The sequence below is a fragment of the Caretta caretta genome, chromosome 10 (genome assembly GCF_965140235.1).
Source record: "Caretta caretta isolate rCarCar2 chromosome 10, rCarCar1.hap1, whole genome shotgun sequence".
Taxonomy (NCBI): Eukaryota; Metazoa; Chordata; order Testudines; family Cheloniidae; genus Caretta; species Caretta caretta.
The window spans coordinates 425,244-442,187 of record NC_134215.1 but is presented as its reverse complement, the minus strand read 5'-3'; the positions used below and the strand labels follow the sequence as shown (position 1 = coordinate 442,187).

Here is a 16,944-nt window from a genome sequence, read left to right as displayed (position 1 = left end):
AGCGACATAAAGTAAAAAAAAAACCACCAGTCAAGCTGGAAAGTAAGGTTTTATGTAACATACATTCCACAAAACTCCAATAGTTTTCTTAGATTTTGGTGAGAATCTACGCTCTCAGCCAGGTTCGAAGGAAATTTTGTTTAGTAGCTTTCACATTTGAAACATTTTGAAATCCCACCCTGAGTGGAGGGTCCCCTAAACACAGTGTTCTTATCAAGAAAAAGAAAGGTACAAACAGTTTTTAGGCAGGGTGTCTCTTTGCTGTGCCCTGAAGGTGCTTGAGCAAGTGGTTTTCACATCAGTGTGACTTGAAGAATTTCTGTCTGTTTGTCAAAAAGTGTGTTACTGTGTCAGAACTGAAAATCTTTTAGATGCTAGGCAACGCTGCATAATCCCACTGGTTTTTCATATCTTCATCTTGATAATCCAGTCCCCTCTTTCTCTCAAATTTTGGATTTGAAGCTACATTAACTATAGTACTTCCTATTCAGAGGGTAAATAAAAACCTCTTTTGATACTTTAACTTGTGATTAAAAATCCCATAACCACCATTAATACCATAGCTTCACAACAGTATCGTATAGATGCTCATTTAAAATATCTTTTACAAGAGGTTATCACTTACAAATACAGTTTGTATAAACCTGTGCATGGTGGTGATTTGCTGTAATTCCTCTGACTCTAGCAATTCTCTCCAGCCATGTTTGGGGAAGGTACAGTTTTCTGAACACCTTGGTGTTAGATGGGTTGTCTTAGAAATTTTACTTGATCTGAGCTTTGTATAACCTCTTGGTTTGCAATCTAATTATTGTAGGAACGTAACTTTATGCTCTTTACAGCTAAGAAATACCATACTAATTAACACTAATTACCTGTATGATATAGTTCATGTGCAGAAAATAGAGAAGCATATTGGCTTCATATGACTTTTGTTCTGCTCTACTGAAACAGGATTTAAAAGTGGAAAACACTCTACATTATTAATGTTTTTTGTAATTTGGAAGCTGGCAGCTGAGCATGTGCAGTAAATAGCTGGTAAGTATAACTTTCCTGTCTAATACAATCCCTTTTCCCCACCCATCACTAGGTTAACTGTCTCATATGCTTCTGTGCTGCCATAAAAAATTTGACAATTGAATATTTAATTCAGTTCATACTACAAACCTCTCCTGAGCTTTCACATTGTCTTCTGCTTGCACAGTTGTACTCTTTCAGTGACAGTGGGCAGTAAGCATTCTGCTCCCTTGGTTAGGACAGAATACTTGGAGTTGGAATTCTTGGTTCTGTTCCTAGCTTTCTTTGCTGAATTGCATTGCTCTTTTTACTCTGTTATAAATTTGGAGTAATTTTGTTGAAGACAGCAGAGTTACTTCAGACTACATCAGTATAACAGTAGAATTTGGCACTTTGTGTGCTTGGGAAAATCACTTAAGTAAACTGTGGTGCAGAATTTATCTCCTTAATTGAGGACAGTACCTCACAAAGCTGTTTTTGAAGCTTAATGTTTATAAAGCACTTGGAGATCCACCAACAGGTGCTGTTCATAATAGCAGAAGGTATAAAATGGAGGACTTGCCTGGATAGAGGTGTCAGGCCATCAGCCTGTGGGGAAAATAACAGTGTTGACTGTCAGTGACAATTCAGTAATTTTTCTCTTTAGACATTAAAAATAGATGGGCAGCCATCTTTGGGAATGTTTAGTGTTTGTGATTGCCATTGTACTGGGGTGAGTGGATGAAAATGTGTCTGAGATGAATGTAATGGATGGCACCTGTTAATAAATGTAAATTAAATTGTTGTTTGCCTCTTAATCCTGTTTTGGGATTCAAGCAGGGCTCTGTCATTGCTCCAACACTCTTCTCTGTTTACCTAGTCATGATCCTAATCCTTATCTGTGACCATCTTCCTGAAGGAATCGGGATTGAGTATCCTATGGATGGTCAACTCCTCAATCTCCAACATCTCCAAACAAAATCAAAGATCATGAGAATTGGCATCACTGACCTTCAGTATGCAGATGGCTGCGTCATTCTCGCACATATAGAGGCTGACCTCCGGAGTACCTTAAATCTTTTTGCAGATGCCTATCACAGCCTTGGTCTTTCTCTCATCATTAGGAAAACCAAGATACTATACCAACCCTCACCTGCACAAACTACTCTTTATACTCCGCAAATCGCCATCAGTGGAGACCCCCTGGAAAATGTGGACCATTTTCCATACCTTGGCAGCCACCTCTCCCAAACAGCCGGCATTGACACATAAATTGAATACAGGATCCGCTGTGCCAGCACATCCTTTGAAGACTCGTTTGAGTAGCCTTCCAAGGATAGGGATCTGCAAACAGGCACCAAGATCTTGGTTTACAAGGCAGTTGTCATCCCCATCCTTCTCTGTGGATGTGACACCTGGGTAATCTATAGATGACATCTCAGACGACTGTAGTGGTTCCAACAGTGCTGCCTCAGGAGGATTCTCAGGATCAGCTAGGAAGACTAATGCACTAACATCAGCGTTCTCTCTGCAGCCAACATCAAAAGTATAGAAGCACAGGTCATGAAACGCCAACTCCGCTGGGCTGGTTACTGTGTAGGTATGCCTGACACTCGCCTCCTGAAGCAAGTACTCGTCTCTCTGTTAAATTAGGGAAGAAGGGTTCTCGGAGGGCAGCAGAAGTGCTTCAAAGATATACTGAAAGTACACCTTTAAAAGGGAGGCATCAATCCAGGAAACTGGGAGGACTATGGCGCGGAACAGAACACCGTGGCACCACACCATGCACCAAGCCGCAGCTCACTTTGAGGAGAACAGACATGCTCATAAGTAGTGCTCCCTCTAATTTTCCCTACGCATGTGCAGAATGAATTTTATGTGCACCAATATGGAGGGGATGTGTGACACATCACCTCCATATTGGTGCACATAACAAAATTCATGTGGTGGGGGTGGGGCCGAGGGGTTTGGAGTGTATGTGTGGGGGCGCAGGGCTGAGGCAGAGGATTGGGATGCAGGGAGGCAGGTGAGGGCTCTGAAGTAGGGCTGGGGATAAGGGGCTCAGGGTTGGGGTGCAGGGGTCTGAGGGCTCTGGCTGGGGGTTAGGGATTTGGGGAGCAGGCTGCTTGGGACTTGGGGGTGATGGTGGGTAGAGATGAGTATCTCTCTCTCTCCCCCCTCCTTCCAACAGCAACTGGGCTTGGGGCAGGGAGGTGCCTCTTCTCTGGCTGCAGCACATCCGTGCTGGGGCCAGTGGGGAGAGGAGTTTCTCCCCACTGCAGTCCTGAGCCCCTGTGTGGGGCTTAATAGGTAGCTGCACAGATGCGCAGCTTAGAGGGAATGTAGCTCATGAGAGAGAGAAGCGACAAAGGAGGAAAGAAAGGGCACAACAGTTCAGCCAACAACTGTCTCCTCCAAGATTACACCAGTCACTTCTGTGGGAAAATCTGCAGGGCACAAATTGGGTTCCTCAGCCACTTAAAAACCCACCAGTGAACCCCCTTGGCAGACGACATCCGCACACCGAGGGATAGCTGAAGAAGAAGAGTTTTGGGAGTAATGGCTACTCTCTGCTAGGTTGGGGCACTGTGGCAACCAAGCTGTAAATCACGAGGAGGAGTAGATGTTTAAATGGCAAGTTCTGATTTGACAGAGAAACTTAAGAGATTTGTCTCTGCTTCTAGAAGAGTAGATAAATGTTTTGACAGAGAGGGGGGATTTCTGCTAGCAAAACACATCCCTGCCGTAGTTCTAAAGTTGCAAAATGGGTTCCAGTTATATTCCTAGACATGTACACAAAAAACCTGTTAAGATTGAGAGTATGTATCAGTTATTAAAGGATAAAAAGCATAGTAAAATTATTCCAAAACGAAGCATTACAAATTCACAGAAATTCAGAGTTGAAAGAAACTTACACTTAACAGAAATCCCCACGTGTTAATGTGTGTAAATGCAGTTAAGGCAACCAAAAATCCTTAATTCTGTCCTGTAGTGACACCAAGCAATAACTGGATAAAACACTTTATGTTCATAAGCATGTTTCTATCGTAGATAATTATGGTGGCAACGGTCCATCTCAGAAGACAATGGTGTAAGTGCCAAAGCAGTTCACTTACTCAGTGTCAGGCTGCAGCATTGCAAGTGTCCAATGCTCAAATTACACAGAGCTCTTCTTCAGGTCTGGGAAATGTGTTTAGCTGTGGCACTCTGGGTATAAGGTGGAACAGATTGTTCAGCATGAATACACATTTCAAGAGACAATTCAAGATGAAGTGGCCCATTAATACCCCTCTGGTCAAAGGGAGGAAAGGAGGGCGGGAGGGGGAGATAGTTGAGAGTGAGTGTTAGTAGGTTAAAGATTGTTTTAATAAGCCATAAATCCAGTGTCTCTATTCAGTCCATGATTTTTAGAATTTAGCAAAGTTATGAATTTAAGCTCCCAGGCTCGTCTTTTGAAAATGTTGTGCGGGTTTCCTTTGAGGATGAGGACTGATAGGTCAGATATAGAGTGATCACTTTGTGAAAAGTGTTCACCCCCAGGTGATAGTGTTCTTTGTCTTGTCTTTTTTTCCTGTGTGAGTTCATTTGAGAGCATAGTGATTGTCTGGTTTCACTTTTCAGCCAGCACAGAGCAGTGCTGATCCATATTGGCATTCAATTCCCAGCTCTCTACTCAAAACCAGCACCATGCTGGAACTTCAAACAAAGCAGACTGGGCCACTTTCACTGACTGTGGACAAAAAGAAAAGGAGTACTTGTGGCACCTTAGAGACTAACCAATTTATTTGAGCATGAGCTTTCGTGAGCTCTCCTGCATACCCCCACTGCCAAAGACATTTGACCATTTTACTGCACTATTAATCTCTGCCACAAAGAAGAACGTCCCTGAGGCCTCAGGCCATTCTACACTCCTTGCTGGACTGCAAAGACCCAAGAGTGCCTTCACAATTATGGGGAGCATAGAGACCCAGAAATTGGAGAAGTCCTCCTGGCGTCATTGGATGCAACAAGGCAGAAATGGTCGCTTGAATGTGTAGAAGGTCTAAACTTCACACGCTTTAGCAGATCCTCCTGGAACCTGCTGAAACTGAAAGACTTAGGGGCTGCAAATCCCACGCATGTCACTAAGCCACAAGTGAAGGGCAGTGCCATCACTGCCAAATTTTTGTGGACATCAAAACAGCCAGGGGACAAATGGTATCACAAACAAATCCAGCATCCGTTCTGTCAGGTGATGTCCACATGAGCTCCAATGGTCTGGACCATTCACAAGTAAGAAGATTGATTGCAGCTATTGCAGTCATGAAATTGGGAAAAGTAGTGGGTGGAGAGACGCCAGTGTCTAAAGCCTGGAAAACCTGCAGATCACCCTTCTTAGTTATAGGCCAATCTCCCTCTTGAGCACCATCTACAAAGTGATGAAGCATATGATTCTGAATCAGATCAGTTCCAGTATGGATGCCAACCTACACAAAGATCAGGCTGGTTTTCAACTGAATGGAAATTGTTGCAGCCAGGTCCTGGCCCTCACTACAGACATGGAGGCTGGATTCCAGTGAAACTCAAGCTCAGTAGTGCTGCTTTCATCAGTCTGTCAGCAGCATATGTCAGTCTGGTCTGCCACTGAACCTAGCCAGCAGCCTGAGAATCAGCACACAGAGGATCACTTTGAACACCATGCTTAGTGGCCAAAGGATGCTCATATACCTCGAAGGTCAAACTAGCAACCCGCGTGCTTTGAATAATGGGCTACTGCAAGGCTCTGTCCTTGTTCTAACGCTCTTCAGTTTGTACACAAGCAATGTGATTGAAACAGTAACGCAGAAGTTGGCATATGCTGATGATTTGGCGCTTGCAGTTCAGGCCCATAGCTTTAAAGAACTTGAAGTGACCCTTGTATCTGACCTTAAAGATCATGGAGGAGTACTTCCAAAAGTGGCAGCTGAGACCAGATCTGAGCAAATTGGTGGTCTCTACTTTCCAACTTTGACAATAGAATCACACAAAACACACTGTCGAGTTTTGTGGTGAAACTGTTGTGACCCAAAGCCAACATATCTCAGTCTCAAGAATGACGTTCTTGACTGCACACTGAACTTTCATGATCGCCTCAAGGAAGTAGCCTCTAAAATGAAGACTCGCATAAGTGTTATTCAGAAGTTATCAGGAACAACTGCCCTGGTGCTACGAACATCAGTCTTGGCCCTGGTGTACTTAGTTGCAGAGTGTACTGTGCGTCGGTGTAAACAAGAAGCTGCCATACCCCACTTTTGGCTAGGCAGCTGAACCCAAGCATGCAAATAATCAAGGAACTTTAAAATCAACATATCTACCGTGACTTTCTGTATTAACAAACATAGAACCCCCAGCTATCTGTTGAGATATAGCAACAGCATGAAAACTTAAACGCACCAAAGACTACCCAGAACTTCCCATCCAGCAGGTTATGGATAACATACCCCAGCAACACCTGAAATCGCAAAAACCCTTATGGACCACATTTGAACACCTCATGTCTCTGGATCCAGCCAGGGAATGGCCAAGTGTCTGGACTTCCTCTAAAATTCCAAACAAGCACACTATACTGACCCAACAAGCTTCTCTCCTGTTTCCAATGTGCCATGCAGATTTTGGACCACACTGAGCTGCATCTGAGCACACCATGGCAGATGCGGCTACTTGGTGGACAAGCAGAAAATCAAAGACTCCCTTACATGCGACTGCAGTGAGGACATCCAAGTCATTGAACATATAACACAGTGCCATAAATATGGATTCAGAGGTGAGTGAGTGATATCCACCACGTCACAGAAGAGACATTGAAATGGTTTATGGACCTACTACTGCATCTGTAGAATGTCGCTCTGCAGATGCACTGTGTGTGTGTGTGTGAGAGAGAGCGCGCGCGAGACGGCACCAGAAAAAAGCAGTTGAAGTGTACTGATGGGTCTGGCCTCTAATTGAGGATTGATTTACTAGCTTAGAGGATTGTTGAGGTCTGGTATGATGTGAAAAAAGGGGCAAGAGAGAGCTCATCTCCCCCCCCCCCCCCCCCGTGCCCTTGTCTTTACTTCAAGGGTTCCTCTTATGCTCCTGTCTCTTTCCCAAGCAGTGGTGCTTAAGTACTCAGTGGAGCCAAGGCAGCAATGCGCTGGGGGGTCTTTCAAGCACTGTCTCTCTCGTCTTCCTCAGACCACTGATTCGTTGCAACCAGTAGTTTTGTTCCATACTAATTAGCTATGAAGAATGTTTGTAATTGGTTGTTTCATAGAATCATAGAATATAAGGGTTGGAAGGGACCCCAGAAGGTCATCTAGTCCAACCCCCTGCTCGAAGCAGGACCAATTCCCAGTTAAATCATCCCAGCCAGGGCTTTGTCAAGCCTGACCTTAAAAACCTCTAAGGAAGGAGATTCTACCACCTCCCTAGGTAACGCATTCCAGTGTTTCACCACCCTCTTAGTGAAGAAGTTTTTCCTAATATCCAATCTAAACCTCCCCCACTGCAGCTTGAGACCATTACTCCTCGTTCTGTCATCTGCTACCATTGAGAACAGTCTAGAGCCATCCTCTTTGGAACCCCCTTTCAGGTAGTTGAAAGCAGCTATCAAATCCCCCCTCATTCTTCTCTTCTGCAGGCTAAACAATCCCAGCTCCCTCAGCCTCTCCTCATAAGTCATGTGTTCCAGACCCCTAATCATTTTTGTTGCCCTCCGCTGGACTCTCTCCAATTTATCCACATCCTTCTTGTAGTGTGGGGCCCAAAACTGGACACAGTACTCCAGATGAGGCCTCACCAATGTCGAATAGAGGGGAACGATCACGTCCCTCGATCTGCTCGCTATGCCCCTACTTATACATCCCAAAATGCCATTGGCCTTCTTGGCAACAAGGGCACACTGCTGACTCATATCCAGCTTCTCGTCCACTGTCACCCCTAGGTCCTTTTCCGCAGAACTGCTGCCTAGCCATTCGGTCCCTAGTCTGTAGCTGTGCATTGGGTTCTTCCGTCCTAAGTGCAGGACCCTGCACTTATCCTTATTGAACCTCATCAGATTTCTTTTGGCCCAATCCTCCAATTTGTCTAGGTCCTTCTGTATCCTATCCCTCCCCTCCGGTGTATCTACCACTCCTCCCAGTTTAGTATCATCCGCAAATTTGCTGAGAGTGCAATCCACACCATCCTCCAGATCATTTATGAAGATATTGAACAAAACCGGCCCCAGGACCGACCCTTGGGGCACTCCACTTGATACCGGCTGCCAACTAGACATGGAGCCATTGATAACTACCCGTTGAGCCCGACAATCTAGCCAGCTTTCTACCCACCTTGTAGTGCATTCATCCAGCCCATACTTCCTTAACTTGCTGACAAGAATACTGTGGGAGACCGTGTCAAAAGCTTTGCTAAAGTCAAGAAACAATACATCCACTGCTTTCCCTTCATCCATAGAACCAGTAATCTCATCATAAAAGGCGATTAGATTAGTCAGGCATGACCTTCCCTTGGTGAATCCATGCTGGCTGTTCCTGATCACTTTCCTCTCATACAAGTGCTTCAGGATTGATTCTTTGAGGACCTGCTCCATGATTTTTCCAGGGACTGAGGTGAGGGTGACTGCAGTAGTTCCCAGGATCCTCCTTCTTCCCTTTTTTAAAGATTGGCACTACATTAGCCTTTTTCCAGTCATCCGGGACTTCCCCGGTTCGCCACGAGTTTTCAAAGATAATGGCCAATGGCTCTGCAATCACAGTCGCCAATTCCTTCAGCACTCTTGGATGCAACTTGTCCGGCCCCATGGACTTGTGCACGTCCAGCTTTTCTAAATAGTCCCTAACCACCTCTATCTCCACAGAGGGCTGGCCATCTCTTCCCCAGTTTGCGATGCCCAGTGCAGCAGTCTGGGAGCTGACCTTGTTAGTGAAAACAGAGGCAAAAAAAGCATTGAGTACATTAGCTTTTTCCACATCCTCTGTCACTAGGTTGCCTCCCCCATTCAGTAAGGGGCCCACACTTTCCTTGGCTTTCTTCTTGTTGCCAACATACCTGAAGAAACCCTTCTTGTTACTCTTAACATCTCTGGCTAGCTGCAGCTCTAGGTGCGATTTGGCCCTCCTGATATCATTCCTACATGCCCGAGCAATATTTTTATACTCTTCCCTGGTCATATGTCCAACCTTCCACTTCTTGTAAGCCTCTTTTTTATGTTTAAGATCTGCTAGGATTTCACCATTAAGCCAAGCTGGTCGCCTGCCATATTTACTATTCTTTCGACTCATCGGGATGGTTTGTCCCTGTAACCTCAACAGGGATTCTTTGAAATACAGCCAGCTCTCCTGGACTCCTTTCCCCTTCAGGTTAGTCCCCCAGGGGATCCTGGCCATCCGTTCCCTGAGGGAGTCGAAGTCTGCTTTCCTGAAGTCTAGGGTTCGTATCCTGCTGCTTACCTTTCTTCCCTGCGTCAGGATCCTGAACTCAACCAACTCATGGTCACTGCCTCCCAGATTCCCATCCACTTTTGCTTCCCCCACTAATTCTACCCGGTTTGTGAGCAGCAGGTCAAGAAAAGCTCCCCCCCCTAGTTGGCTCCTCTAGCACTTGCGCCAGGAAATTGTCCCCTACGCTTTCCAAAAACTTCCTGGATTATCTATGCACCGCTGTATTGCTCTCCCAGCAGATATCAGGAAAATTAAAGTCACCCATGAGAATCAGGGCATGCGATCTAGTAGCTTCCGTGAGCTGCCGGAAGAAAGCCTCATCTACCTCATCCCCCTGGTCCGGTGGTCTATAGCAGACTCCCACCACTACATCACTCTTGTTGCACACACTTCTAAACTTAATCCAGAGACACTCAGGTTTTTCTGCAGTTTCGTACCGGAGCTCTGAGCAGTCATACTGCTCCCTTACATACAGTGCTACTCCCCCACCTTTTCTGCCCTGCCTGTCCTTCCTGAACAGTTTCCTCTCTCAGTGGCCTCACTCATAGATTGCAAGGCTAGAAGGGACCATCTGTGACAGTCTAGTCTGAGCTCCCATATAACACAGACTATAGAACTTCCCTAAAATAATTCCTAAAGCAGATCTTTTTAGGAAAAAATCCAGTCTTGATTTTAAAATTGGTAGTGATGGAGAATCCACCATAACCCTTGGTAAATAGTTTCAGTGGTTAATTACCCTCATTTAAAAAAAACTTATGCACAACTTCCAGTATGAGTTTTGTCTAGCATCAACTTCCAATCATTGGATCGTGTTATACCTTTGTCTGCTTGATTGAAGAGCCCATTATCAAATATTTGTTCCCTGTGTAGGTATTTATAATCTGTGATCAAGTCACCCGTTAACCTTCAGTTCGTTAGATTCAAAGAGCTCAATCTATTTAGTTTATCACTATAAGGCATAAATTTCTAATCCTGTAATCCTTCTTGTGGCTGTTCTCTGAACTCTGCAATTTATCAACTTCTTGAAGTATGGACCCCAGAACTAGACATAGTATACCAGTAGCAGTTACACCAGTGTCAAATACAGAGGTAAAATAGTCTCAAATCGGAGTAGAGAGGTTTTCCTCTTTATACATCCAGGGATCACATTAGCCCTTTTGACCACCGCATCACACTGCAAGCTCGTGTACAGCTGATTATGTTCCACAACCCACAAATATTTTTGAGAGTCACTGCTTCTCAGGATAGAGTCCCCCATTCTGTAAGTATACTCTATGTTCTTTGTTCCTAGATGTTTATATTTACATTAGCCCTATTAAAATGCATATTTACATCTGCCCATCTTACCAGGCGGTCCAGATCATTCTTTATCAATGACCAGTCCCTTTTTTAGCACTTCCCCAATCTTTGTGTCATCTACAGACTTTATTGGTGATGATTTTATGTTTTATTGCTGGTCATTGATAAAACTGTTAAATGGTATAGGGCCAAGAACCAATCCCTTCAGGACCCCAAAAGAAATATACCTGTTTGATGACAATTCCCCATTTAAAGTTACATTTTGAGACCTATCAGTTGGCCAGTTTTTAATCCATTTAATGTTTGCCATGTTAGTTTTGTATCTTTCTAGGTTTTTAATCAAAATGTTATGTGGTACCAAGTCAATTGCCTTACAGAAATCTAAGTATATTACCTCAACACTATTACCTTCAACCCAAGCTTGTGATCTCATTTAAAAAAAAAAAAAAATCCAGTTTTTTTTGCAGGATCTATTTGATATAATCCGATGTTGATTGGCATTAATTATATTACCCTCCTTTTAATTCTTTGAGTCCCGCATCTAATTTAATTCTTTGAGTCCATTATCTTGCCTGGGATCGATGTTAGGCTGGCAGGACTATAATTACACAGGTCATCCGGTTAATTGTCAATATAAAGAAAGGTAAAATTACCTGAGCTATTGACTTGACCCTGTTTGCAACCTATATAATCATAGCAGGTCAGATTCAAGGATTGATAATTTAGGCTATATTTGAAGAAATTAGATTGTAATAAAGCTATGCACAAGAGTTTATTGAATATTACCAATATAAAAAGTTTGTGGTGGGCAGTTGTTAAGGTCATTTATGATAAAGAAAAGACTGATAGATACTAATTTTTTTTTTAATTTTTTTTAAGGACTCTGTTTTTAATTAACTCCTAAACCGATGGATTTACTTGTAAATAATTCTCAAAATACATTCTAGGCTCAAAATGTGTTCGATTTGGAGAAGATGCATTGTATTCTCATTCATAAGAGGTTGAATCTCTGCTCTAAGTGCAAAGCAAAACTAAAATTTCAAATTGAAACCATGATTGATACTTCCATATAATTAATATAATCCCATTTTCACATCTGAGTGACCTCCTGTCCCACTGTAGTGTGTATTCAGTATCTTAGATACCTTCTACATTTAGCAAATAACCGTAAAGGACACGCATACTGAAAGCAGTATCTGTCTTTTGAAAACCAGCAGCTCTGGGACTTTTGTGTGTGTGAAAAAGAGAGTGTGTGTAAAAACACTACATTTCAGCAAAAATGGCTAAAGTTTACTCAGTTCTCAGATAACTGTCTTAATCTCTCTCTCCATTTCCACTGTTTCACTGTTCCCTTTGTGTCTTCAGGTTGTATTCTATGCTGCTTTGTGTACGTGGGCCAGCCTCCCAACCAACATAGGCAGATTTCCCTTAGTTCTGCACTAAAGGATTCTGCAAGCCTTTCCCCCCATCTCCCCCCCCCTTGTTTTCTGATGCACTCTGTCTACATTTGGCTCCCTCATCACTGTCTCAGTATAGTTCTGTTTCAGTTTCTGCTCTTAGACTGTAATCCTGTAGTAGCAGAGGACCAGTTTTGCTCTTCTGTTATAGAGCTGTATAATAATGAAACATTTTAAATTTGGCCTGAACTTCTCTAACAAGTTCAGGGACAATGTAAAAATAAAGCTGGTTGATGTCTTCCTTGTGAACATCTGAGGCTTAGCAGAGTTTAATGCAGAGCCTGCTCTGACATGCCAGTTCTCCCTGCCCACTCTGACACGTCCAGGGGCTGCTATTCTTAAGCAGCTGCTGTGAGAGTAGTTGGTGAGGTAAGCTGTAGAAGTCTCATTGGAACTTGGAAGTAGAAATACTCAAAACAAAATAAAACATGTCTTAGCCTCCTGGACAGAAGAAAACCATGGGTGTATAATATCACGGCTATGTGACTTTTAGTGTGTCTGCTGCTTGGTTAGCTTTTGGAATTTGCAGAAAGCACTAGCATTTTTGTCCTTTGAGAAGACAATTGCAGCAGCAGTAAAGATGAGATCTAGCCCCTTCCTCATATAATTTAACTCTATAGGGTATGAATTTCAGTGTTGGTGGTGGAGAGTGTCATTCAAGAGGGAATGCATGGCCACAGGTGTGGTGATGAAATAAAATGCTGATAACTAATAAACCAAAATATGTCATTTGGCAAGCATTAAATGGGACTCTAGTCATCAATCTCTCTCATCTCTTAGACAATTTAAAGTGACATGACATATATATTGGAGACAAGGTGGTGGGTGAGGTAGTATCTTTTATTGGACTAACTTCTGTTGAGGAGAGAGACAAGCTTACACAGAACTCTTCTTCAGGTCAAAATGTTTCTGTAATATCCTGGGACCAACATGGCTACAACAACACTGCATATGAAAGAAATAGAGCATTTAAACTAAGCAAAGGTTATTATAAAACAAAACTTGATGGTTTGAGTCTGTTGGCTAGAGCAAACTAGGAAATGTGTGAACTCTTGTAAGAAATGAAGAGAACTGTTTTGAATGGTGAGTAGCAGGCATACTAATTATTTGAGGAAAAATTGGACGAGTCCAATGGTGAGTTTAAAAGGTTATTATTTTATGCTTGAGCTGTCAGTTGCCTTTTTGGAAGTCTGAAGAGAAACTTTCACTGATGCTTCCCTCATCCAGAGTGGTGACATTGTTTTTTGTGTGTGCAAGTTTGTACTGTTGTCCTCTGGCAAAAAGACAAAAACACACATACAAGAGCACAAGTTTTTTAACTGCTTGAAAAGGTCCTTTTTTTTTTTTTTTTAAAGACGTCCCATTGACTTCAGTGCAGTGGATCAGTTGAGTAAAGTTACATAAGTGTTTTCAGGATCTGGCCCTAATTACAGAGTAGGACCAAAGGACTTAGAACAGAGAAGGAATGAAGAAGAAGTGAGGAAGAGGAGGAAGACGATAAGATTAAGTGTTTACATGGGAGGCTAACATTCATGTCTTGTTTCAGAGTAACAGCCGTGTTAGTCTGTATTCGCAAAAAGAAAAGGAGTACTTGTGGCACCTTAGAGACTAACCAATTTATTTGAGCATGAGCTTTCGTGAGCTACAGCTCACTTCATCGGATGGAAACCACAGTATGCATCCGATGAAGTGAGCTGTAGCTCACGAAAGCTCATGCTCAAATAAATTGGTTAGTCTCTAAGGTGCCACAAGTACTCCTTTTCTTTATTCATGTCTTGGTAACCAGAGCTTTTGGGGTTTAGTTACTCGTAAAGCCTGTACACCCAGCTCAATAACTACTAGGAGGTGATTGGAAAATACTTATTGAAGTATTTGTATCATAACTTCTGTGTGAAGAATGCAACAAAGTATATAACTAAATATAATTTGGTAGCTTTTAAATTGTTATATTTCAGTCCAATTTTTTTGGTTCTTTGGAATAAAAAGACAGTGGATTTTTTATCTTTATAGTTGCTTGTTAAGTAAATACCTGGATGTGCCAACCTTGCTTTCAAATTTAATTTCTGAAATGAATTGAAAAATATAGACTCTCCATTACTTTCAGATGAGTGTGGTTGTTGCATGATATCACTACAGGGCAGAGTTAAAGTTTCTGCTAAAGGACAAACTTTTAGCCACAAAGAACGATGAGTTGGGTCTAAAAGACAATTCATCCTTTACATTTTTATTTTTTAAGTCTTCACAAGATTTCAGTGAATCCTTAACTATATGGGAAATTTGAAGAGTCTGACAAGGAACAGTTAAGGTTGTTTTGGCAGGACTGCACAGATTGTTTTTGGCACTTTGGGCAAAATCAGAAACTGAGGCCCTCTGCCTTTCCAAAAAAGTTACCAGTGAGGTGAGGCCCAGCAGGAGGGGATTGGAGATTGAGCCCACACTTAACCTGGTGCTGTGGCTTCTGTTTTGTGGAGCTGCTCCTGGCTCCCCACTCTGGGCATTGCGACCTAGCATGTGAGGTTGTAGCGGCACTCAGGTTTAGCCTGACCTCCCCTCCATAATGATGGGGTGCCCGGGCCAAATCTGAGTCAGTGGTGCTGCGACCTTGTGCATCGCTCTGTTTGGGGGCCCTCTCAAACAGAACCAGAGGAAACCTGCCCCTTTTACCCCACCCCAGATGGCTCTGTTGGTTGCCCTTACTATGCATTGACAAACTTTAACATACTTGGATTTTTAAAATTTGTTTGAAAAATACCTCCTGTTCTGCATCATGCCCTACATGTGACCAGGTACAGATCTGGAGTGACCTTCCTTAAGCTCAAGAGTAAAGGGTCTTCTACTGAGACTGTCCCTGCCGCCAGTTCCCCATGAGTTCAGCATTGGGAACTGGAGTGCCACAGCACACCGAAGCTACCAAGGTGAGGCATAGAGGACATCTCTTTGCATGGAGAATAACCACTTGACTTGTATCCAAAAGCAAATGGACAGCCAATGCAGAACGCTGAGAACAGAACTTACATACTCTGTCTGAGACAAGCAGCAACATTCTGCACTAGCTACAGCTTCTGAATAGTCTCCCAGAGTAGGCCCCTAGAGTACACTGCAGTACTCCATCCTGTGATTTCAAGAAAGTATGATGACTTTAGCAATGTCTGCATCAGGGAGAAAAGGTCTGTCTCCTGGCCAGCTGAAGATAGAAAAACGAGCTTTGCGTCACACTTATTAACTGGGAATACAGAACAGTGATAAGTCCAATAAGATACTGAAACTGCAGACACCCCAAACAGAGGTTGCAGACATCGTGCGCCTGTCAACAGCTAGAGATGCTTCCCTTAGTAAGATAACCTCACCAGAGTTTGGTTTGTACTGAGCCTCAGCTAAGTCACTGTTGTACTAGAACCAGGCAGAGTAGGTCATGAAGCTCTAAAAAAAAGTTAAGATTGGTCTGGTAATATTAACTCACCTGCATTGCACATCCTGTGCATTTGATGGAATTCAGTAACATGCAAGTAAAGCAGTTTTATTTAGCTTGGGAAATTGAGAAATTACAAAGGTAGCCACAGTAATATTGTTGGAACAAATTTAACATTTGGCTTTAATTCTTTCAACTGTAGCTTTGCATTAACTCCAGTAATTATTTTAATTTCCTAGTTTTGAAAAGGAAAAAGTAGGAGGGGAGGAAAAGAGAGAAACTGAAGGAAATTTGCTTGCAAATACAAACTCTGCCCTGGTGTCACTGGCAGATCTTAAATTCTCTTAATCAACCAGTTCAATTAGCTCTGCATCTGAGTATTGGGAGGGGAGGTGAAGAATAATCTTCCCTTAAAGTATGATTTGTAAAAAATGAGTGAGTGCAGATATTCTATCTGCATCTTCATTCCTTTTGTATAAATCTTTGTATTAAAGTACCAATTCATTGTGCTACGCTTCCAGTAGCTCTGACCCAACCTATACCTATTCTCAGTCTCCTACACTACTCCCACTTCCTGTGCTCTACCCTAGTTTGTTTTGACTGCTTCCTTTGCTCATTCCTGGCTCCTGCTTCCTTCCATGCAGCCCTCTACACTTCAAATAGTCTCTCGATAAATATTTACACTCCTGAAGACCCACCAGTTCTGTGAAGCATTGCAGATCTGTTTTTGTTGTGTACAGTTGTGTATTGTACCTTGTAAGTTTATACTGTAGTTCTTCAGAGGAAGGACTCTGCTATATGGCATTCTTACACTTTGTACATTTTCATGCATTTATGTTGCTTAGCCCCTCCAGTTATACGTTTAGATAAATGAATATGTTCGACCCTCTCTTTTCAGTATGATGCTGTTCCAATCCAGTCGAGTGTGGTTATATGTTCCTGCCCATCCCCATCAATGGTGAGGAACCAGACAGATTCCAGCACTCCATCTGTCATTACCACCTGTGGCAGCAGACAAGGGTCTAACATGGAGGGAACTGCAGCTGAATCAAGGTCTAGTTCAAACTCCCTACAGCAACATTCAGGACAACAGCCTCCACAGCCTCGAAAAAAACGACGTGAGGATTTCAAATTTGGGAAAATTCTGGGTGAAGGATCTTTCTCAACAGTGAGTAATACAGCTATTTTTCAGCTCCTTGCTATATTGGTTCAACAAAAACATAACTACAGAGTCATAGAAAGGAAGTGGTGGTGGAAGGGACCTCAAGAGGTCATCTAGTCCACCCCCCCCCCAAGGCAGAACCAACTGTACCATCCCCAACAGGTGTTTGTCTAACCTCCTCTTAAA

At 42.9% G+C, this 16,944-nt stretch overlaps 1 protein-coding gene across 2 annotated transcripts in view; it reads left to right on the top strand.

The window, feature by feature from the left end:
- Positions 1 to 16,944, top strand: part of PDPK1 (3-phosphoinositide dependent protein kinase 1) — a 174,301-nt gene that overhangs the window by 32,204 nt on the left and 125,153 nt on the right. For both annotated transcript variants that reach the window (XM_075133342.1, XM_048866418.2), the window contains exon 2: positions 16,495 to 16,764. In XM_075133342.1, coding sequence (XP_074989443.1) covers positions 16,495 to 16,764 — 270 coding nt within the window. The remainder of the gene's footprint in view (positions 1 to 16,494; positions 16,765 to 16,944) is intronic.